Source organism: Anarrhichthys ocellatus, unplaced genomic scaffold (assembly GCF_004355925.1).
Source record: "Anarrhichthys ocellatus isolate YVR2014 unplaced genomic scaffold, GSC_Weel_1.0 scaffold8, whole genome shotgun sequence".
NCBI lineage: Eukaryota > Metazoa > Chordata > Actinopteri > Perciformes > Anarhichadidae > Anarrhichthys > Anarrhichthys ocellatus.
Window position 1 is genome coordinate 7,515,973 of NW_022280038.1, and position 22,598 is coordinate 7,538,570.

The window sequence follows — 22,598 nt, forward strand, 5'->3', positions numbered from 1 at the left end:
AAGTCCTGCATTCAAAGTCAATATAAATAAAAACAAATATATTATTAAGCAAAAATGTATTATTAAAAGTAAATATCTTATTATGCAGCAGAAAACCCCCTGTCAGTTTTTATATAATAATGTATTATATTGGAGTTTAATGTGTTACAGATGAATGTGCATAATGCAGTTTAATCTGTAACAATGCCTCATATTGTATTTCCAGATTCTGAATCTGGAAATTAGTTAATTACTCCCTTAATATGTCATGAATGCACTGGAGTAAAAAAAGCAGCGTTAAGTAGAGATACCCCAAATAAAGTGCAAGTACCTCCAATGGAGTAATTGAGTGAATGTATTTAATTAGATAGATAGATAGATAGATAGATAGATAGATAGATAGATAGATACTTTATTAATTCTGCAAGGGGACATTTGTTGCAGCATTATGATACAGGTAAGCAATCAAAATAACAAAGTAAAAAATAAAAAATGCAAATATAAAATTGCACAATTTATACAATAAAAAAATAACAGTATATGTTAATATTAAATGAACTAACTAAACAGTAGTGCAAAGATTTTACCAACAACAAACAAACAACAGTGTAGCGGTGTTATAGTCTTGTGAATGATTTGTCCAGAGGTGATATAATATATCTTTAGAGTTTAAATTGTAACTTAAACTCATTCTAACATCACATTCACTTTATAACCCATCAAACATTGCCATGCTCACAACATCCAGAGGACTGAAACTGGTGAAACATGTTCAGTTGTTCATGGATCTGAGGCGATCCAACAGCACCATCTATAGACGGAGAGCAGGCCTGTCGCTTCTCACCACCCGGACACACACCACCTCACCATCGCTGCAAAACACAGCACAGGCCGGGCTACTGACTGTCCCCGAAAAAGAGCAACGAAGACCACCAAGATGTCAGACATGGAGGACGATTTCATGTGCGACGATGAGGAAGATTACGACCTGGTATCTGTAACTGCAATTTCATTACTTTGTGCATATATACTCTAACCGTTTTATCCGTTTAGCGCTAACAGTTAAGGGTCGACAGTACGGGCTAGCTAATGTTAGCTGTTTAGTTAGCTTGTAGGCTAATATCAAGCTGACAGCGGATGACTTACGTTTAGCCTCCTAGCTGGCTAATGATAGTTGGTTTTAGCCACTAGCCTTATGCAGTTGGCTAATACTAATACACATTAGCCATCCTGGATAGCTAACTTTGGCTATATGCGTTCAGCTGCCCTTTGGGTTTAAATTACTGGCATGAAAAGCAAACCACCCCCCGCTATATAGCACGCCATGGCGTTGGCTAACTTTGGCTAACGTTAGCTCAACGGCTCATACTTGTAGAATTAACCGGTATATTCAGGGGCAATCTATTTCCCCCACGTTTGTTTTAGCTAGCTAAGCATTTCGGTATATTTTGTTAGCAAACGCAACTTGTATGTTAGAGCTGGATTTTATGATTTGAACTTTGACATGATTATGTGATTACATTTAGGAATACTCAGAGGATAGTAACTCAGAACCCAATGTGGACCTGGAGAACCAGTACTACAACTCCAAAGCCCTGAAAGAGGATGATCCCAAGGCAGCACTCAGCAGTTTCCAGAAGGTGGAGTTGTACTCCAATAAAAGCAATCTGTTCTTGTTTCAGTTATTTAAAAAGCACAATATTTACTGACGTCTCTTGGTGTTATCGTGTGCTCAGGTGTTGGAACTAGAAGGTGAAAAAGGAGAATGGGGATTCAAAGCATTGAAACAGATGATCAAAATCAACTTCAAGCTGGTAGGCTGTGCAAGATGTGCCATCATTTTTTTTTTACACCTTTCCTACCACACATGAATTCTTGAGAAGTTGTTTTCTTTATGTCTCAACCCTGTAGACAAACTTCCCAGAGATGATGAACAGGTACAAACAGCTCCTTACATACATCAGAAGTGCCGTCACCAGAAACTACTCGGAGAAGTCCATCAACTCCATTCTGGACTACATCTCTACCTCCAAACAGGTAGGGATAGACGATACGAGACTAAAAAATACAAGTGGCAGTATCGGATGTTTTGAATCTGTCTTTCTGAAATGCATTTCTTGTGTCGCTAGATGGACTTACTACAGGAGTTCTACGAAACCACGTTGGATGCTTTGAAGGATGCAAAAAATGACAGACTGTGGTTTAAAACTAACACAAAGGTATTCAACGGTTCTTCACTGATTTCAAAGCAGTCTTAAACCATAATTTCCTAGTAAACAGGTGTTTCAAATTCTCATTTTTTTGTTCCTCTCCTGCAGTTGGGGAAGCTTTACTTAGAGAGAGAAGAGTATGGGAAACTGCAGAAGATCCTGAGGCAACTTCACCAGTCATGTCAGGTAGTAAGATAAAGTCTTTATTCCTTTTCTACCTGTAAATGCAATAATATGTTGTGGGGTTTCTATTGATACAAAAAAAAGGTTTAACCTTCCAGATGTCTTAGAATAAATTGTGGACTTCTTGATTGTTTGGTCATTCAAACCTATATAATTAGTAAAGTGTATCAGTATCACCATTTATGATGCCAAAGTATTTTTATCAGGTGTGAGTGTATATAAATATATGTAGATTTGATCACAATATTGATCCAATAAGTGGTTGTTCTATATTTATATCAACTACAGACGGATGATGGAGAGGATGACCTGAAGAAAGGCACACAGCTGTTGGAGATTTATGCTCTGGAGATCCAGATGTACACGGCACAAAAAAACAACAAGAAATTGAAAGCCCTGTATGAGCAGTCGCTTCACATTAAATCCGCCATTCCTCACCCGCTCATAATGGGAGTTATCCGAGGTATTATTGCTGCACATATCTCCTTCGTTCATAACGCAGTTGTCTAGCTTTGTGCTCAGCGTGACTTGCACTATAAGTACTGACATCACTGTCTGTTGAATGACTTGTGCTTGTTTGCTCCTGACCAGAGTGTGGTGGGAAGATGCACTTGAGAGAGGGGGAGTTTGAGAAAGCTCACACAGACTTCTTTGAGGCCTTTAAAAACTATGACGAGTCCGGCAGCCCAAGAAGGACGACATGCCTGAAGTACTTGGTCCTAGCCAACATGCTGATGAAGTCCGGAATAAACCCTTTTGACTCACAAGAGGTATGAAAGTCATTTTACTGTTGGAAATGTTTACTTTTTATATATATGCATACTGTATGTAAGAACATGAAACACGAGAGACACAGACTTGTGGTTGCCACATACACTTGTGCAGGTTGCAGTTGAATTTTTAGATAAAGCGCAGCCGGAAAGTCTAATCAGAATCACTTGCTGAACATATTTATTTAAGTTTTAGTGCCAGATGTAACTTTTCATGTTTTTCTTCCACAGGCCAAACCATACAAAAATGACCCAGAAATCCTAGCAATGACAAACTTAGTCAGGTAAGCATACATTAATGTATTTCTTTTGTCTTGCCATATAGCATTGGCAATTATTTCTACCTGTCATAACATTTTACTCACTAAATTAATTCGGAGCTTTATACCAACTTCATGGCCACAGCTTCACAAAGCAGCACAAATGGACAAGCAACAACAATAGTGAGACTACTTTGGTGTTTTTTAAACCTGACTGTGTAAACTATTTCTAAGTGAGAATAAAATATAAGCACCTCAATTGTTTATAACATAATAATTTGAATAAAGACTTTGTGGTTCACTTTATTTTAAAACGATAGGCTTCGAGGATATAGTTGACCTGTCTGATCGTTGTATGGTTGTTCCATACATTCAGTTGTAAACCTTTGTTTGACAGAGTCACTAAGCCACCCACTCTATCACTTAACATCCATAAGTATTTGTGAGGAGAGAACAACTTTTAAAAGAGAAGCAAAGGAGAGGTGCGACATGCTATGACCAGTCCCTAACAAGTCACACATTTAGTGTGATAATTAACCCTCCAGAATCTCAGTTTTTATTCAAACGCACCCTGGGTTTGTGCCAGCATGCCTTCGGAACAACTTTACATGAACTTCACTGTGCTTTGCGTGCTGCATCTTTATCTATCACAACAAAGTTGGTGAGGAAAATGTTATTGTTGGTAAAATATAAAAAAGAGACCCAGAGTGCTAGAAATAAGTGCTGAATGTATTGGTATCTCTTGTATGGCCTGTGGTCAGTATTTCAGCAGTGCTTCTCATTCCCTGTGTCCCAGTTGCATACTAATGCAGTTTGATGCGTCATGTTTGTTCACATTTTTAATGGATCCCTTTTCCTATTTCATCTTTGTACAAAATCATACAATAACAACAATGGTGGCCTTAATGTCATTCGTAGCAGTTAAACAGTGCCCTGTCAACATTGGTGTGCATTTCACAGTATTCGTATAAAGTATGGTTTATGACTTATGTCTTCCCGAGACCTTCAGTTCTCTTCTGCTTCATTGTCTGTTCTCCTTTGTCCTCATACTGACATAAATAACTGGCACTGTCCCAGATTTGCTCAGTTTCCATGCATATATTTGACATTTTTATTGCATAAACAAGAAACTAAAAAAGGAATCTCCAAAACTGTAATAAGAATAGTGTTTACAAAACAATCTAATAATTTGAAATGTGTTCGACAGCTATCAGGATGAGTTTTCTTGTAGGTCACGGAAACACATTGTATGTGGTGTAACAACACTGATTTTATTTTGTTTTTACAGCGCCTACCAGAACAATGACATCACTGAATTTGAGAAAATCTTGAAAACGAATCACAGTAACATAATGGACGACCCCTTCATTAGAGAGCACATAGAAGGTGAGTTGGCGAACGTGACTGCAGTCCACATGTGTGATATAAATGTGTTTTAGGAACATTGAGAAAAGATTATCATTGATTTTTTTGTGTTTCAGAGCTCCTGCGGAACATTAGAACTCAAGTACTTATCAAACTCATCAAACCGTACACGAGAATACACATCCCTTTCATTTCTAAGGTAAGTCCATGTGATCAGAACACATCCTGTCCGGTGACTTTCTATGTTGTCGTTCCTCTTTGATCGCATTTTCATGGAATGTTATTAGGTGCCATGTGACTTTGTGTGGATTGTTTCCATTTTTTGTTTTGTATTGTGTCATGGTCATATCAATGATGAGAAAAGTACCATTGGAAGAAAGCCCATAGATAAGCTTGTTTTCCACACGGAAGTGTCTTAGATTTACTCTAATAAAAGAACAGGTGCCAACAAGGCAGGAATTAATTCACTCACGTCATGGGCTCATCTCTCAGTACCATGACAGTCAACATTAATGCTTGTACATGGATGGTATCTGTTCATGCTTTTTCAACACATTCTCTTTATTTGTTTATATACTCAGTAGTTCACATACTTAGACATGGTAGACTGTCTCCACAGGTCTTTTGCAACACATCTAGCACACCATTTACAATCTGCAGTGTGTTGGATTCTGTGCCTCCTTCCATGTTAAATCATACTAGTTGACATACTTCTTTACAGATGTGAGGATAAGTCTCGTCTTTTTTTTTTTTTCTTGTGTTTCAGGAGCTGAACATCGATGTGTGTGATGTGGAGAGTTTGCTGGTGCAGTGCATCTTGGATAAGTAAGTTTCTGTCCCATGTGCCTGCTGAGATGTCAGAGCAATAAATAGCTCCCTTCCTGTAAATGGATGTAGTTCCTCATTCATCGCATTCTTTGGCTTTTAAGAGAGTCAGGCGGAATGAGTTGGCACTTTTAATTACATCTTGTCCTAGATTGATTGTCATACTGTCCTAGTGATCTGCAACTTACAGCCACACATCCCAGCTGTTCTCTTCCTCTGATGTAAATAACTTTCATTAGGAAGGGAAAACATCAGGTTATTTTGATGTACTGCTGAGGGAAATGTCATGCTCTGACATGTTAAAGGGATTCTTTTTAGATTTTTTTTATTATTGCCACTCATTTTGAAAAAACAATAATATAGTTTGTTGTTTTAATACAGACATCAATGTTTATAAAACAGTTGACCAGTCATTGACTTTCTTTACTGCATTATCCCATAATTTAGCAAATCAAAGATACAGTTGTAACTACAAGAAGACTAGCAACAGTTGAAACGGCAATTCAAGGCTCAAATATCATAGCTTGACTAAATTGTGTGGAGAATTAAGTTATGTTTTTATAGCAATATATGTGGCTTAAATGCTTACTTTGCTTCTTTCTCTCTTTCAGCACAATCCATGGCCGAATTGACCAAGTCAACCAGCTACTAGAATTGGACTACCAGAAGAGAGGAGGGGCTCGCTACACAGCTTTAGACAAATGGACAAATCAGCTGAACTCTCTCAACCAAGCCATTGTTAGCAAGCTCACATGATGGCATGTCAAATCAAGAGACAAGGAAAATGGCATGTATGAATACATCCATAAAGTATGCTACTGTGCTTCTTCAAGTAAATCCTCTGAGACAAGATACACAGCACAGGTTTTGAGAATGCCACCAACTTAAAGAAGACTCCAGGAACCCCCAAGAGCGTGTTCAAAGTGTGTTGTTTTGTCGTGATGAGAGGAAATCACTGGCACTTACTTTTCTGTTTTTTATGTTCCTGATTGGCAGATTCTTCCATGTGCATCACACAAATGCTTCAATTGTTTAAAAAAGAAAAAGAAAAGTCAAAAATGTGTATAAAGACTTGTACACAATATTTTAATGTATACTGTTGCCTGTTGGTAATAAACAGATTTCTCTCAGCACTGAAAGGATTCTGTTGAGTTTGACTAGCTACAGTTTTAACTCTGTAACTGGTGAGGAGGAATACAAATAAAAAATGTTTTTAACTGTCACAAATGAGATATGAATACATCTTTTATTTTACTTAATTTGAATCGCTCTTTGGAGACACTTCCTTGTACTCGTGACATAACTGCGTTTCCTAGCCAGTCAAAAGCTTTTTGAGCCGCGACGGCTTCCGTCCCAGGTGACTCCCATTTCCACACTCACACAGCGACCCCGAAGCTTTCAAGCTAGTCTGGAGAGCGCAGCCAGCTGACGCAGCAACAGTCGGTACTGATCCGTGGGGGTGCAGCTGTCGGTTAGCAGAAACTGGGTGTGAGTCTGTAAGCCTTCAGTGATTATTATTTTGTATTCACAATGAAGAAAATCAAAATGCTCACATCCTGACGTCTGCATTTTGGTCAATGACCGTCTGTCGCGGTGTCGGTGACTGACATGGACGCTAGTGACAATAAGGTAACGTGTCAGTTTAATTTAAAATGATCTGGGGTGTTTTTTGTGTTTTGTTTGGGTTGGATGGCTAAAGCTTTAGCCTGTGGAAGAAGGGGACACGGTTTAGGTAATGCTTCCGAGGCCCAACATCGCACTCTGGTCAACATTATTAGAAAACAATAATTATAAAATGCAGCGATGCTCAGTTGTGGCTTGAATAAGCTATTTGTGTCATTAGACATACAAATCGCCCAATAGCTCTAGCTCCGGTGTTTTGTAATGCAAACTGTTATCCCATTTGGCTAGCAAGCTAACGTGAACACAGCTAACGGTATCTGCAGCTCATTAAAAAAAGGACTCTGGATATAGCGTTCATTCGTGTCTGGTCTTCTGTCTTAGTGTCATGTGTCTTTGGTCATTTTACAAAATTATTCAGATGTATTTCCATGACAGCAATTATATGCGATAAGCTCAGAAAGACGGGTCTTGCGTTAAGAGTTAGCTTAGCTCCCTGTTAGCCTTAAAGCTAAATATCTCTTCTGTCATTTGACGACAGATAGCGTTACAGCCAGCAGTGTTTTCGGAAAGGGTAGCTTTATTGTTTGGGTCACAATTTGGAGAGGTAACCTTGGATGACATAAGGTTTCAGTCGCGTCACCAGGAATGTGTACTGTGTTGTTGTTAGGAGAGGCGGACAGGTTTCGTGGATCGTCGGCAGAGGAATATCTGGTTCTTCTGCATGTATGGCATTCTTGGAGTTAAATTGGGTTTTGTGTCCCGAGGCGAATTGCCAAATGCTTCAGATTAACCGGTTAGCATTGAACGATGGTGTGTTTTTCTGGCTGACATCACGGGGGGTGTGCGAGATTTTCGTGCATCTGATCGAGTGTTGTGATATTCGTCAGTTCTGTTAAACCCCTTAAAAGTCTCTATGCGTTCTGCTCTCCTGTCTACACAGACCATACAGAAACAGACGCTGCCTGTTGGTGTTTTGAACGCAACTTGTGTAAGAATAAGTGGTCACACAAACAAACAGAGGCTTGTGAGATCAGTAGTCTAATTACTCGGAGATCTGTCACCCCCCCCAACCCCATGCACATCTGGGTCTGACCTCATTGTCTTTTTCCACAATCCCAGCTATTCTCACTCAGCCTCTCCCTGACACTCGGATACTACAAAGACACATATGGTTGATTCAAGAGATGGATCCACTGGCCAGCTCTGTTTTCATTCACAACTTTTATTTTTTGATAGTTGGATTTTTCCACTTGTGTTCAGAATTCAGTGCACACGAGGCCTCCATGCTATGGCTTGCCGTATAAATAGCTTATCCTGTAGCACTGTCCCTACTTTATCCTTTCCAGCTTAATCCTATAACACAGCTCCCTATCAGCTATACTGTACGGTGGTACATGTTCAGACCGACTACTCGAGTCCTAAACCCTTGCAGCGATGTCAGTCTGCCACGGAGGCTGCTACTACCTGGGGGTTTGTAAAAAATCTTTCATTGCAACTGTAGTTTGGTCTTCTTCAGTGAACCGGTTGACCTGGCTCCATTCACCATAGATCGGATGGGTTCTATAGATAAACTGAGGAAAAGTCAGAGAACCACCCACGGACAGTAGCAGTGGGAGACAATAGCTGTCTGTGTGACATCCACTGGCCACACTGATGACTCTATTCATGCACCCCGACCACTGTTTCAGAGAAGTGAGGGGGAGCCTTTGTACTCTAAACCCTGTCACCTCTCCTCATCCTCTGCAAAATGGGAGATTATTTTAACGGGACCTCTTGCACGGAGCTGCCACCTCGGGTTAGATCAACGCCACGACGATGTCAAAGGAGGAGCACGATGAGGTGTGAAAGATGTTCCATGACCGCAATGGAAAAATAATACAACCGCCCTTCTTGTGCTGTCCTTTAATTCGAAGAAATGTTGTTTAGTGTAAATTTCATTACGTCAAATTTACAGTTTTATGACTTTATAGCAATAACTCTTTGACATGTTGGGCAAGTCACTGTAAACTGAGAAATGGAAACGTTTGACTACTGTTTACATTATTTATAATTTCAAATAAAAAAGTACACATGACTTTTAAATATGGAACACTACGTTGTAATACAATGAGCAACGCTTTGCTCTGTTGTTTTTACATGTTCTATGTTTTCTGGTTTGATTTTTCGCTCGTGATTTATTAAGCAGATATGTAGGCCTGCCTGTTAGCTGGTATCATCACCAAGCGAATCATATCCATATGAGCTTGGAAGTACTTAAAGTGTTTCAATCTCGAGCCTGACTTGTATTGCCCCGGCGTCTTATCTTTGGCCTTTCTGTGGCCTGCTATAACGTTTCCTACAGCACAACAATCTGACTGTTGGGTGCGTGTCTGGGTCATACATCTGGAGACCCGTGAAATCAGACCGACTAGAAGAAGACGTCATCGAGTTTGTGCACAATGACTTGAGGAGGACATTTTTGGGCCTTTGCCTGCCAGAAATATGTAGATTTTTATTTTTTTTTTTAAACCAAATTGCTCTCTGGATTGATTTATATGGCCTTTTATGTGTTGTACACAGGTAATAGCGTTCTGTCTGACTCTGCCAAAGCTCTAAATGTAACACAAAAGTTACGTTAAGTCCTTAAATTGTTAAAATGATCTACAGTTTGTGTCTCGTCTGGTGTTTATACCTGGGTGCCATTGAGGGACTGTAACAACATGACATTTAATCCTCAAACACCAGCTTTTAATGTGCATCTAATATTACCTTACTTATCTATATATAATTATCTATATATAATGTTTCCAAAAACAAACTATAAACTTGTTTTTGGCTTTGAGGTACAGAGACTCGCCTCATTGTCGACCATTTTGACAAGAAGCTTTTATATTCTTCCCCTTGGTTGATCTAGCTGCAGATGTGAGTCACATGAAGAATTGACTGTCAAAAATAGCCGGAGTCCTCTTTCGACATGTTGTGTACTGTGCTTAGATCCTCTGGCAGTAGTGTGCCATGTCACCTTTGTTTTTATGAGTGTTACGGCTTGATACCTTGTTTATTTATTGTGGTAGACACGCAGGACTGTAAACCAACTAGAACAGTGTGACGAAATCACTAAACAAAGGAGAGACTGATCAATAGACCGTCTACAGCGCTTTGTCTGTCAAGACATTTAGTACTCAAGTTAATAACTTAATAACATCTCTGTATAGTTCTTCTCTCACAATTTTTGGAAAGTTGACGCTTGTAAGTTGTATCATTAGTCTTTAAGCCCTTTAGAGAGAGCTTAGCAAACCTACCCAAAACAATAAAGTTAATTTATGGAAGACTGGAGATGGAGTTGTTACTACGCTGATATGAATTGTTGCTTTCACTTTAGAACTAACCCATTTGATGTTGCTCACAGTCTGACCGTGATGGCTGTTCGTTTGTCTTTCGTGCAGGATGTGAAGCTTTCAGCCGAAGTGGAACCGTTCATCCCACAGAAGAAAGGTCTCGAAGGATCTCTCGTCAGCATGAGTCTTTCTGGCGAGGCAGGCGGAGGGGTAGGTGGCGGAGGAGGAGGAGGAGGTGGTGGAGGGGTGGAAACCACTCCCATACCCAGTTACCTCATCACCTGCTACCCTTTCGTCCAGGAGAACCAACCCAACAGGTACGGTCACTCTTTTTCAGTGGGGAAAGATTCTGGAATAGAAAAAGTTAGACGTTTCAACCCCATTCAACGGAGAGCGAATGGCACCAGTGGTTTAGGTTCATTATCATTTTGGATTTTCCCGATGCTTCCCGCTTTGGCAGAAATATTGCCATTCTTTGTGGTATTGTGGGAAGTCTGGTGTCCCCATTTGGAACCGCCCAAGAACAATCTGCTCTCTTATGGACCTTTCTATTTTCATAACTCATTCAATGTACTATTTACTTCAGCAATAACAAGAACACACTGTGTCCATAATCAGATCCTTAGTGCCATTAGATTGTGCAATAGTTTAAGACTGCTTAATTATGAATGGAAACCCTCCCAGAGTTGGAGTTTACTTGGAACCACAATCAATGTTTCCAGTGGCTCTTTCTTTGTCCCGAGTGATCTGCTGTATCCTTGCACACATCCGTTCCTCTGTTTCCTTCCCCCCCTATTTGAATGCAAGGAAATGCCCACTATAGTAGGCTGGCTGTGAAAATATCATCTGGATCCTTATCAACATTTCTGCATCGCATGTACACACCCCCTAACAACCCAACCACCATGCACTTCCCCTCAGCTTCACAGATGTTAACCCGGGGAGCGTCAGCCTTCTCTCGCTAAATGGGCTTTAGCCTTATTTTGTGGAACACACTTTAATGCATCTCCCCAACACTGTTGCATGTTTTGAGAGGAAACACCAAGTGAGAAATATTTAAGATAAGGGAAACAAAGTACCAAAAACTTCACACACTGCTGTGGTTAACTCAGGATGTTGCAAATCATGTTTCTTGAAACTGAACATGTGAGTTTCTCAGTATTGAGTATCTGCCAGTACAGAGTTTCATTTAGTTTCTTTTGAATCTTTTTCTTTCTCACATAACAAAGGTGCACAGTGCACACCTAGCCTAAAGTTGACCTACAATAGAATAACACTTGGCTGTAGGAGTCAGCGGTTCAATCCAACATACCGGCAGGATAAATCTGGGTGGGGAAATTGAAAAGCAGCGTTTGCCCCTCCCTCATTTCCACCACTGAGGGGCCCTTGTGCAACTGCTCCGGTGGAGCTGCTCAGTGGTCCGCAGATCAGACTGTTGTTGGACTCGCAGGTATGAAGGGGATCAGGGCATTCCTGCAAAAGAGAGCGTTGCTTCCATTGAAACTCCCCCTGAATAAATAAACATGAGAAAGAAAACGCATGAAAACTAATTAGATTAGTATGAAGACAATTGAACCTGCACCACAGCCTTTTTTATATGGTTTCATATATAACGTTTGTGGAGTGTCCTGTGGTATTTAGTTTGATATTTATTGGGGGAGGAGTGACATTCAGTTAATAATATGGCAGGACATTTTGGATTGGATTTGGACAGCTCCTCAAAATGCAGTTATCAACCAAGAAAACATTCACTAAAATAGACAAAAAAAAGTAATTGAACATGTTACCTCTCTGCTCTTTCACAGACAACATCCTATGTATAATGGAGGGGAGCTGCGCTGGCAGCAGCCTAACCCCAGCCCCGGTGGTTCGTACCTGGCCTACCCCATCTTGTCTTCACCCCAGCCTCCTGTCTCCAATGACTACGCTTACTACCAGATTATGCCTGCTCCATGCCCACCGGTGATGGGCTTCTACCAGCCCTTCCCTGGCCCCTATGCAGGTCCTGTGCAAGCTGGAGTAGTCAACCCTGTCTCAGCCGATGTCGGCGAAAGACCTCTGCCTCTGGGGCCAGCGTATGGGATGGCCAGTCAGAGGGGGAGAGGCATGGTGCGACCTAACGGTCTCCCAAAGGTACAGAGGGTCAACAGCCTTATCCTGATACTGTCACATTGACGTCGCATGTTATTTGTGTCACTGAAAAGTGTCCGTCCTCATCCTTAATCTATTTAGTGAGCACGCGCTGCCTTTCTTTCTTTCTCCTACAGCAACAGCTGGGTGTGTGCCAACCTCCAAGGGGTCGTCGGCCTCCAACCAGGAGTGTAGCTGTGCAGAAGGAGGTGTGCACTTTGGGGCCTGATGGTAGGACCAAGATGGTCATGCTGGTGGATGCAGCACAGCAGACTGGTAAGAATACTGCGGCAATAATCAAAGCTATAACTACGTCCTACCATGCAGGGTGTATACAGAGGGTTTTTAAACAATAATACAAAAATCGAACTAAAACTCTGCTAACTAAAGATGAGAAGTTGCAGTTGGTTTTGTTGCAAAGGCTGCATCACATCCGTGGACAACAAATAAGCAGTAGTTTCACAACAACTAAAGACAACGTTATCAACATATGTTCTTAAAAACATTCCAGACTTTGTTAAAGTTGTCTGTTTTGCCTGTGAACAACAAACTTTCCCGTCGGCACACAATGCCAGTAAGTCTGCTGGCCGGTCGTACAGGTTGACGTTGATGATGCCTGTGCTTATCTTCTGAAAGAACTGGAATGCAGAGTTTCCAGGTTAATATAATCCAGGTGTGCATCTCATGTTGTCAGCAGTGATGTCTCCATTTTTGAGAGAGCTAATGAGCCTGTGTAAATATTTTGGCAACTCAATTGTGGTTTTAAATCTCATGAATGATGTCCGACAAAGTAAACTCCGTCCAAGTTTGTGGTTAATGAGTCTCGACTGATTCATCTACTGTAATAATTGTTATTTTGTATGTTAATGATTGCAGCAGTTTGATTCCACTTTGTACCACTGTGTAACAAGTTCACTTCTGGTCTGAGCTTCTCCTACTTTGTCCTCAGATTTCCCGGGTGAGGCGTCAGGGAGGTGCGCTGCAGAGCGGGCTAGTCCCCTGCTGTGGAAGAACAGGCAGACAAAGAGAAGACGGGCGTCCCATCCAGCCGAAAACTACAACGAGCAGGGCGCCAGTGAGGCAGATATAGACAGTGACAGCGGCTACTGTAGCCCCAAGCACAACCAGGCTGCAGGGGCAATGCAACGAACTGCAGAGAATACAGCAGCACCCACAGTAAGTTGGCTGCTTACCACCAGCTCCAGACCCAACAGACTTACAGTGGACTGTAGAATTTGATTTAATAATAATTCTTGATTCCTGTTTTTAGCACATTTAACACACACTAGATATCTCAACATGTCTTTTTCTTCTCTACCCTCTCCATGTCTTCTGTGTTGTACAGGGAGTAGAGGCTGGTGTAATGACAGGTAAGCTTGATGCAACATGTTGTGAACATCCACACATCGTGCTTTCATATTCATAATTCTTATGCAGCCTGTATATAACATATTACAAAGGAATTTAGATTTTTCTTTTCCCTTCTATTCACTAGCGGGTACCTGGGTAAATGTAGCCTCTCAGGCTACCCAGAAGTCCTGGGGGGACAGGAACGGCCAGTTTCACAGAGCAGACCAGAGGAAGAATCCTGAACAGAGAAACTTCTCACAGGTACAGTAGATGTCACTGGAGCAGACGCTGAGTAGAAGGTTGCTGTACGACTGGGGAGCAGCTGTAGTGTTTAGTTATGAGAATAGATGAAATGCTGTTAATGTTGGCGTAAAGACTCTGTCCTGCGAGTCACACTTAAGCTTAACAGAAGGTGATTAGAAAAGCAACAAATCAACATTTTCTTATTCTAATAAATTATCAAAAATAATCTCTTATACAATGCACATCTGTCCGTCACACAGTCAATAAACAATTCAAACAAAACAGGTATTTACATGAGTCCACTTATAGGGAAACTTTTATGAGCAAGAAAACTATTACCGACAATAGTGATGCAGCGCCACACTCCTTTCCAACCATGTTTCCCTCACTTGACAGTTGAGTGGTCTATAAAATGTGAATAATGTCCATCCATGTTTCTTAAAGTACAAGTTGATGTCTTAAAATGTCTTGTTAAGATGTTCAGTTTAATATATTAAGCAGGAAATCCCCATATTTGAGTCTGTAAACAACATTTTCTGCCATTTTTGCATTAAGAATTGCATTAATCGGTCACCAAAATAGGTAACGATTATTTTTCTGTCGATCAACTAATCGTTGCAGCTCTACTTGACAGTATTTACAAGTACACAGAGGATAAAGTTATTGAATACCACCGGTACCCTGTTTGACTTCTTTGTTCTCCGACCGTCTCTGCATTTCAGGATTTCCACAGTGGCTATCCGGGGCGTGTGCAGCCCAACCAGTCAGAACAAAGGCTGCAGCCAGCAGCGGTCACTGGTACTGGGGTCTCCCCAGAGCCCCTCTACTTTGAGGTGAGAGAGGGTTTCTTGTGACTTTCATTGTGATGAAGTATCAGTGCAGCACGGTCAACATCACACTCATTATAGATCTATTTTAGAGTTTATTTGTTGTGCTAAAATGTTTTCTACATGTTTGTCAGGATGAAGATGAATTCCCAGACCTGGCTACTGGAGGGGCTGCCCAACGCAGCACCAAACCAGAATCTACTTCAGCCCAGACACATGCGCAACCTAAACTTCCCAAAAACCTGGTAAGGTTAAAGCTGTCTATGAGGGGTTCATTTTTATTTCAAGTACAACATTTTTGGTTAATTATTGTCAGCTGACCACATTGCCTTCTTATTCCGGAAGCAAACGCCCAAAGCCGACCCGCAAACCACCAACTTTATGAAATCACAGTAGCAAAATTGTCAGAAACAGGACAGAAGTCTGAGCTGGTTGGGTCAACGAGGGCATCACTGAAATCTACAGACTATCTGTCCAAATGAACACCATTGCTATTATGAAAGCACGATTTGTTTATTTGTTTCCACCATGGAAAAGTTTATGACATCATAACAACAGTTCCGCTTCATATTTTCTCGGTCACGCGCACTTTGAGAGCTACTGCTGTAAATATACAGCACGTAGTTCAGTAGCAGTTTAGCCTTGAGCTAGGAGACGCTTCAGCATTAACTGCGTTACTTATCTTGTGTTGACTGCTCCTCCTGGCAGCTGTACTGTCGGTGTACAGTGTTTTAAGTTAGTAGCAAGGTGTGTGGTGCTCTGGGCGTTTTCTTTACAATACCTCTGCGTGTTTTGAAGACTGTAAATGCAATGAAAACATCATGCAGCATTGTACACAATGGTACTGACATTTTGACTTGACTACTTGAATCTTGACTATGTGATTTGGCACAAGTTGCATTCAACGATTAACACACATGCTGTAGCAGGGGTTGGCAAACCTTTTGATACGAAGTGTCATTTTTTAATTGTCTCGTTCATCAGTGTGCCATATCAAAATAAAGGTTAATCTAACTATGACACCACTTCAAAATGTATATCTCTAACAGATCCGGGATTTTATTCCATCCATATAGGAAACGTGTTTGGCAATATTTAAAAAACAACAATCTTTTCCCGCTATCAAGACATTGTAATTATATATGGAGCACGATACAAGGAGGCTGCCAACTTTGTGAAAACATCCACATTTGAGTTGAAGTCATTAATGCTACCAACCATCCACCCATCTTGTTCATCAGCAATAAGATCTGTGTTTGTGTATCTATGCGGCCGAATATATCTGACTCTTGTATCGGTTCATCTTTTCATCCCGACTAATTACTTATTTGTGTCTCTACACTAATCGCAGCTGGATAACCTGCCAGAAAACTCCCCCATCAACATTGTGCAGACACCCATCCCCATTACCACCTCTGTTCCCAAGAGGGCCAAGAGCCAGAGGAAGAAGGCTCTGGCTGCTGCGTTGGCCACTGCACAAGAGTACTCTGAAATCAGCATGGAACAGAAGAAATTACAGGTATGAACACGCACTATGTCAACTGGTCATGTAGGATTGGTTCAGTTTGAGAATGTTGTGGCTTGTTTCATCGGTTCTTGTCCTCACTGCTGCCTGGCTTATGGTCAGGACATTCTGATCTTCAGTTGCATTTGACGGGTTCATTGGTGTGACCTTCTCCTGCCTTTTCTTTCCGCGCCCCGGCAGGAAGCATTCACCAAAGCAGCAGGGAAGAAGAGCAAAACCTCCGTCGAGCTGGACCTGGGAGATATGCTGGCAGCTTTGGAGAAACACCAGCAGGCTATGAAGGCCAGACAACTGAACAATACCAAGCCGCTGTCATTCACAGGTATTCATTAACTCAGTCAGACACCAACACGTGTTTAAGAACAGAAACAATCACACTTTTACAATACATCAGCCTTGCATTAAATGCTAATATTGAGTTCAGGTATGTATCATTGTTCAGCAAATAACCTAATAAGTAATTCAGAAATTCCATAATTGTTGTGCCTTTTTGTAAATGTTCGCATGAAAACCTGTTTTAAGGATATAGTGCTTGTCAGACTCATAAAACACATGCCCCTAATGTTGTTTTAACTTGCATCTACACCTATCCACATTCTGCTTGTGTATTAATGTACTTTGTTGTCCTTCTCTCCAGTTGGAACAACCACTCCATTCCACGCTTCAAGCTTGGTCAGCCTGCCGTCCATGTTGAAGGGCCATCAGCAGACATACTCGGTCCCACACAATTCCCTGGATTCCACCGCACCCCGTATCAAGAGGGGGAAGGAGAGAGAGATCCCCAAAGTAAAACGGCCCACAGCCCTGAAGAAGGTAAATGATTTAAGTTGATCATTTCGGAGAGGTGGGAGGAAGATGTTGTTTAGTTCACATGAAAGTTAGTAAAAGGAATGGAGATCTTTTTCATTTTTGATTTTTTACATTTTTGTTCTGTGTTTCGATAGATCATCTTGAAGGAACGTGAAGGGAAGAAGGGGAAGACGAGCGTGGAACAGGAGTCCTCAGGCCAGGAGGAGCACGGGGAAGAGAGTTTACATTTTACTGATGATCTTGCACGAGAGCCTGCCTCCCAAGAAGGTGAGGGTAAATTATTATTAAGAGGTGAAAACTATTCAGATGTGTACCCATTTTTTTTTATCCATCATACATTTTCTAATTGTTATTTGTGGTCTGCTGTTTGTACCACAGACAACGGTCTGAGTATGCCCAGCGATGCATCCCTTTCCCCGGCCAGTCAGAACTCTCCATATAGCATCACCCCGGTGTCCCAGGGTTCTCCTGCCAGCTCTGGCATCGGGAGTCCCATGGCCTCAAACGCCATCACGAAGATCCACAGCCGTCGTTTCAGAGAGTAAGTAGACGCGCTCAACCTGCGTGGAGCGAGAAACGGAATGTCGAGCCGACATTTTGTAGGAATCCCAAGCATTGAAATGTCTCAAAAATGCACAAAAAATAGTGAGCAAAGCAAATACTTGTCCCACTCGGAAACCAGAGCCTTGGCTGGGAGAAGCGTACTCTGAAAGTTATCGGGTGTTCTTAAGGGCGGAACTGTACAATAATGAATTGTAGAGTATGGCACAGATGCCGAGCACATTGTCCCTTCTTAGCGAAGATGTATGCCGGTTTTCACAAACACAGCTTTGTCCCTCTGTGTCCTCTGCTGTGGGCCTATTGTCCCAGCCCACCCTTCTCTAACAGATTTAGCATTTAAAGCCTCCAAAAGGCCTCTGTAGCCAAGCTCCTCCCCTCAGCTGTGCCGGCCAGGACGCTTGCTCCTCAGGCCACACTACATCGATCTTCCGATTCGGTATTTCACCAAACCATAAAGCTCCTGGGAGTATTCATCCTGTTTTATGTGTGATAGTGTAAACATAACCAACAAAGCTGTATACACTTTGAGTCACTCTAATAAGAGCAACAACGATGAAAGCCACATAGGGCTTCAACATTTATTTTCATCACGGACTGCTTTTGGTTATTTTTTAAATCATGAAATGTAAGAGAATAATGGAAGATGCCATCACAAGTTGACACCATCTAATTGCTGGTTTTGTTTGACCATCACTCTAAAACCATATCTATTCAGTTAACTGTTGCATTAGATAAAAAGAAGCAGCATATCATGACAATTTCGAGCATTATTTTTGCTAGTTACCATTAATGGTGATCATCATTGTTAGCTAGGTAGCCACCCAAAAGATGAAAACACTCTTTTGAACATCCATAACCTTATTTTTTTCTTTCTGCAGGTACTGTAACCAGGTGCTGAGTAAGGAGATCGACGAGAGCGTGACTATGCTGTTACAGGAACTGGTTCGCTTCCAGGAGCGGGTCTACCAGAAGGATCCTACCAAGGCCAAGTCCAAACGCCGCCTGGTCATGGGTCTCCGAGAGGTCACCAAGCACATGAAGCTGAATAAGATTAAGTGTGTCATCATATCTCCCAACTGTGAGAAGATCCAAGCCAAAGGTAAAGAATGTTGTAAAACCACCCAGCGTTAGTCCATATTTTCGTGTTTCATGGTATACCCATATGCCAAATTTCCATAATCTCAAAACGGCAGGTTTTTGCACTTTGTGCTCAAGTCACTAGCTGGTATTTCCTGTTGTTTTAGTTCATTTATTTTCTGAAATTTGATACATTTGAGTCCCTTATTGTTGACTATGTTGCAGGTGGTTTGGATGAAGCTCTGTACAATGTAATTGCCATGGCACGGGATCAGGAGATCCCGTTTGTGTTTGCCTTGGGCAGAAAAGCTCTTGGACGCTGCGTCAACAAACTAGTGCCGGTTAGTGTGGTTGGCATTTTCAACTACTCTGGAGCTGAGGTAAGTCACTTTCAGAACACGTATGCATCAAGTCAGTAGTTTTCAGTATAGAGCAGTAGAAACACAGTATTTTGTTGTTTTTTTGCCCCTCGCTAACTTGGTTAAACCTTCTTCAGAGTCTCTTCAACCGTCTGGTGTCTCTGACTGAAGAGGCTAGGAAGGCCTACAAGGACATGGTGTCAGCTCTGGAGCAGGAGCAGGCCGAGGAGGCTCAAAAGAATGACAAGAAAGTCCCACACCACATGGGGCACTCCCGCAACCACTCTGCTGCTTCTGCCATCTCCTTCTGCTCCATCTTCTCTGAGCCTATTTCAGAAGTCAATGAGAAGGAGTACGGTAAGCTCCCTCATAAGCTCCCTCATTTTCTGTCAGTTATTTAGGGTTATCTATAATCAGTAAATAAAAGCACCAGTTATGGAGCATAACAACTCTATTAATTCCTTCAGAGACCAACTGGAGGAGTATAGTGGAGAATTCAGATGCCCTGGAGCCGGTAGAGGCTGAGCCGAGTCGCCCTGCACCTTCCACAGCCACCCAAAAAGACGGTGAGACTCTGGCAGCCACGGCCAACGCAGCCACGCCTGGCTCAGCTGCTCCCCAGCCAGCCAGGCTAGCACCTCCGACACTGACACAGGGTACCGGTGAGAGAGACGAGGTCCGGGTAGACGACCGGCTGGAGCTGGCCTCTCAGCAGAGCACAGAGACGGGCTCGCTGGATGGGAGCTGCAGGGGCCCGCTGAACTCCTCCATCACCTCCACCACGTCCACCCTGGTCCCCGGTATGTTGGAAGAGGCGGAGGAGGAGGAAGAGGAGGAGGAGGACTACACTCCTGAGCCTATTTCTGTGGAGGTGCCTACCCTCAGCAGCCGCATTGAATCCTGGGTGTCAAAGACCCTGGAAAACCTGCAGCTGGGGAAGAGCCAGGAGAGTACAGAAGAGGAAGACGACGACGAGGAGGAGGAGAAAGGGCAGAGTGAGGAGGAGGACCTTGATTCAGCGGATATCACAGAGACGAGGACCGAGGGCAAAGAGCAAGTGGAGGCTAAGAAGGTCACAGGTTGATGTCGGCTCCTCCTCCTCTTCCTCCTCCCTCCTCTGTTCTCAGATACACTCATTCCCTCTGTTGCTCTCACATTCTTCTTCACAGCAACCAGCAGCTTCTCTCCTTTGTCTCCAACCCCTGACACCAGACATAATCTCAGGTATCAACCAACTGACCAACACTTACACACATTACAGAGAAAGTGACCAACTTACCAACACACACCATCGCAGACCAAACAGCAACTAACACAGTCTGAGGGACAGTCGTCGACACCAACACTCCTCTTGTAATTGAAAAGGATGCCCTCACTTCTTCGGCCCATAACCTGCTACACTTGAATTCAGAGGGAAGTTTGTGACTTTCCTCCTCCGAGGCTGAACTCGTTTAGAGTCGGGGACGTTTCTGGGAGCAAGTGCTTAACAATGGTGAACTGCTGTCTGTAGCTCACAGAGAATGAAGGTTGGAACCGTTCAGCTCCCATCTTATTTCATGCAGAGCTCAGAAGGTTTACAGCTCTGCAAGTATTTGTGTGCTTGTGTGTGTGTTTACAGGCACATAGTTTGCATTTATTTTTTGCTGTGTTCTTTAGCTTTATCTTTGTATATAATGGTTTTTTTTGAGGGAAGGAGAAACATGCATTTCCTGATTACTTCTTGGTTGATATTTAGCTTTTCTCACAGAGCATTACAGTGCCAGGGGGTTCTGTCTTTCTACCAAAACCACGCCCACCCTTCAGTCTTCAGAGTGTTATTTTAATGTTCAAATAATAAGTGTCCCATTCTGTGTTCAGATGATTCGGATGACTTTAACTTCTAAGAAGCAAAATGAGCTTTTGTGTATATAACCATGTCTATGTGGTTCTACTACAGTATATATTGGTTTGTCATATTGATTCTGCCTCGTGTGAAACTCTTTTGGTTGTTTTTCCTCTGACTGGAATTGTCTTGAGTTCCCAGATGTCTGTGCTTCAGAAGAGGAAAAAAAAAAAAAAGAAGAAATGTTCGTGTTGTTCCCTCTGGTGGTGTTTGTTCTCTGATGGGGAGGGCGGTCTCAAGCGGTCTTCTTGGTAATGACATAACATTTTTAGAAGCCCTAATATTGAGATCTGAGGAGATCCACAGGGCATAGTTGTGTAATGTATGAAATAATCCTGGTACTGGAAAGTCATTGTTTTACCAGTATTCACTCCATTTCCTTAAAAATGACACTTAAATCAAGCAGGTGTTTACTGGTATTGATAAAGTTTAACAATACCCAAGTAGACCAAAAGTATCAGATATGGATCAATCCGTTTAGAGCTTTTCTAGATTTTACAGACGGGTTGCCGAAAGTAAGTTCACCACAGCCGAGAAGCTCCCTCATCGTGGGCAGAGGCACCCTGGAAGTGGTCCCACAGTCGTGCTCAGACCTTTGTAAATACATGTGTACAAAAGAGATTTTGATTTTTCATTGTATTAAAACAAATACAATCATCCTGTTCTTAAAGCCATTTGATAAGTTTTAACAATTTAACAGTTTGAATCCAATTTGATAATGGTGTTTGATGGTGAGATGTCAGCCAGTCGACGACGAGGCGGTGTGTTTAAATGCAGTATGCCGGGCTGTATGCAATGTGGAGCCTTGAGAGGGGAGATGACTTAAATATCTTCTTAAGACATCTTAAGACATCTTAATGTCTTAAATATCATACTTGGGATTATGAAAGTATTTCTAGTTTGGTAACAAGTACGCTGTGTGTAGGCTTTCGGTTGCTCTGACTTCCATCAAAGTGTTTGAAGTAAGTTAATTAACAGCAAGTGTGTTTCTTTGCACTATGTAAATACAGTACTGGTAAAGGTCTTGTAACTAATGTGAACAAAAAAAAAACAGAACGGTTCAATGAAGTACTTTTTTTTTTCTTTTTTTTTCAGCGTGTTCCTCGTCTTTATATGGATATTTAAGACCGTCTCCTTCAGACTGTACATCACTAGCAACATTGTTCTAGGCTGTTTCTCATAATCCTGTTATTGCTCTTAACCTATATGAACTGATGATTATTAACATCATTAAAATGTTGTTTAAGTAAATCGTTTGACTCATACCTTGTCTTCTTTGTTGTGTATATGATAGTAAATTGA

At 41.9% G+C, this 22,598-nt stretch overlaps 2 protein-coding genes across 4 annotated transcripts; both read left to right on the forward strand.

Moving 5' to 3' along the window:
- The first annotated feature begins 819 nt into the window (after positions 1 to 819).
- Positions 820 to 6,815, forward strand: cops2 (COP9 signalosome subunit 2). 2 transcript variants are annotated; one of them, XM_031848527.1, is made up of 13 exons: positions 820 to 976; positions 1,506 to 1,619; positions 1,716 to 1,793; positions 1,891 to 2,016; positions 2,109 to 2,198; positions 2,298 to 2,375; positions 2,661 to 2,835; positions 2,964 to 3,142; positions 3,374 to 3,426; positions 4,691 to 4,788; positions 4,884 to 4,966; positions 5,534 to 5,592; positions 6,204 to 6,815. In XM_031848527.1, exons 1-13 carry the CDS (start codon positions 917 to 919, stop codon positions 6,346 to 6,348), a joined length of 1,338 nt encoding a protein of 445 aa, XP_031704387.1. In that variant the 5' UTR covers positions 820 to 916; the 3' UTR covers positions 6,349 to 6,815. The 2 variants fall into 2 exon arrangements, with proteins under 2 accessions (XP_031704387.1, XP_031704388.1); XM_031848528.1 differs by having other exon boundaries at positions 820 to 970.
- A 130-nt stretch (positions 6,816 to 6,945) lies between these two features.
- secisbp2l (SECIS binding protein 2-like) lies at positions 6,946 to 22,547 on the forward strand. 2 transcript variants are annotated; one of them, XM_031848525.1, is made up of 18 exons: positions 6,946 to 7,080; positions 10,641 to 10,849; positions 12,338 to 12,665; positions 12,800 to 12,938; positions 13,612 to 13,838; positions 14,008 to 14,032; positions 14,158 to 14,273; positions 14,978 to 15,088; positions 15,217 to 15,327; positions 16,434 to 16,601; positions 16,788 to 16,929; positions 17,245 to 17,420; positions 17,552 to 17,684; positions 17,796 to 17,958; positions 18,857 to 19,077; positions 19,281 to 19,435; positions 19,552 to 19,771; positions 19,882 to 22,547. In XM_031848525.1, the coding sequence occupies exons 2-18, from the start codon at positions 10,713 to 10,715 to the stop codon at positions 20,496 to 20,498; spliced, it is 3,189 nt and encodes a 1,062-aa protein (XP_031704385.1). In that variant the 5' UTR covers positions 6,946 to 7,080; positions 10,641 to 10,712; the 3' UTR covers positions 20,499 to 22,547. The 2 variants fall into 2 exon arrangements, with proteins under 2 accessions (XP_031704385.1, XP_031704384.1); XM_031848524.1 differs by having other exon boundaries at positions 6,947 to 7,221.
- Positions 22,548 to 22,598: the final 51 nt, after the last annotated feature.

Excerpts from the sequence above, each read along its gene's own strand:
- cops2 (XM_031848527.1), top strand. The coding sequence starts at position 917 with ATGTCAGACATGGAGGACGATTTCATGTGCGACGATGAGGAAGATTAC. Across the intron at positions 3,427-4,690 it reads GCAATGACAAACTTAGTCAG|CGCCTACCAGAACAATGACA; the intron begins GTAAGCATACAT and ends TTGTTTTTACAG. Across the intron at positions 4,789-4,883 it reads CATTAGAGAGCACATAGAAG|AGCTCCTGCGGAACATTAGA; the intron begins GTGAGTTGGCGA and ends TTTGTGTTTCAG.
- secisbp2l (XM_031848524.1), top strand. The coding sequence starts at position 7,201 with ATGGACGCTAGTGACAATAAG. Across the intron at positions 12,939-13,611 it reads GGATGCAGCACAGCAGACTG|ATTTCCCGGGTGAGGCGTCA; the intron begins GTAAGAATACTG and ends CTTTGTCCTCAG. Across the intron at positions 15,089-15,216 it reads CAGAGCCCCTCTACTTTGAG|GATGAAGATGAATTCCCAGA; the intron begins GTGAGAGAGGGT and ends CATGTTTGTCAG.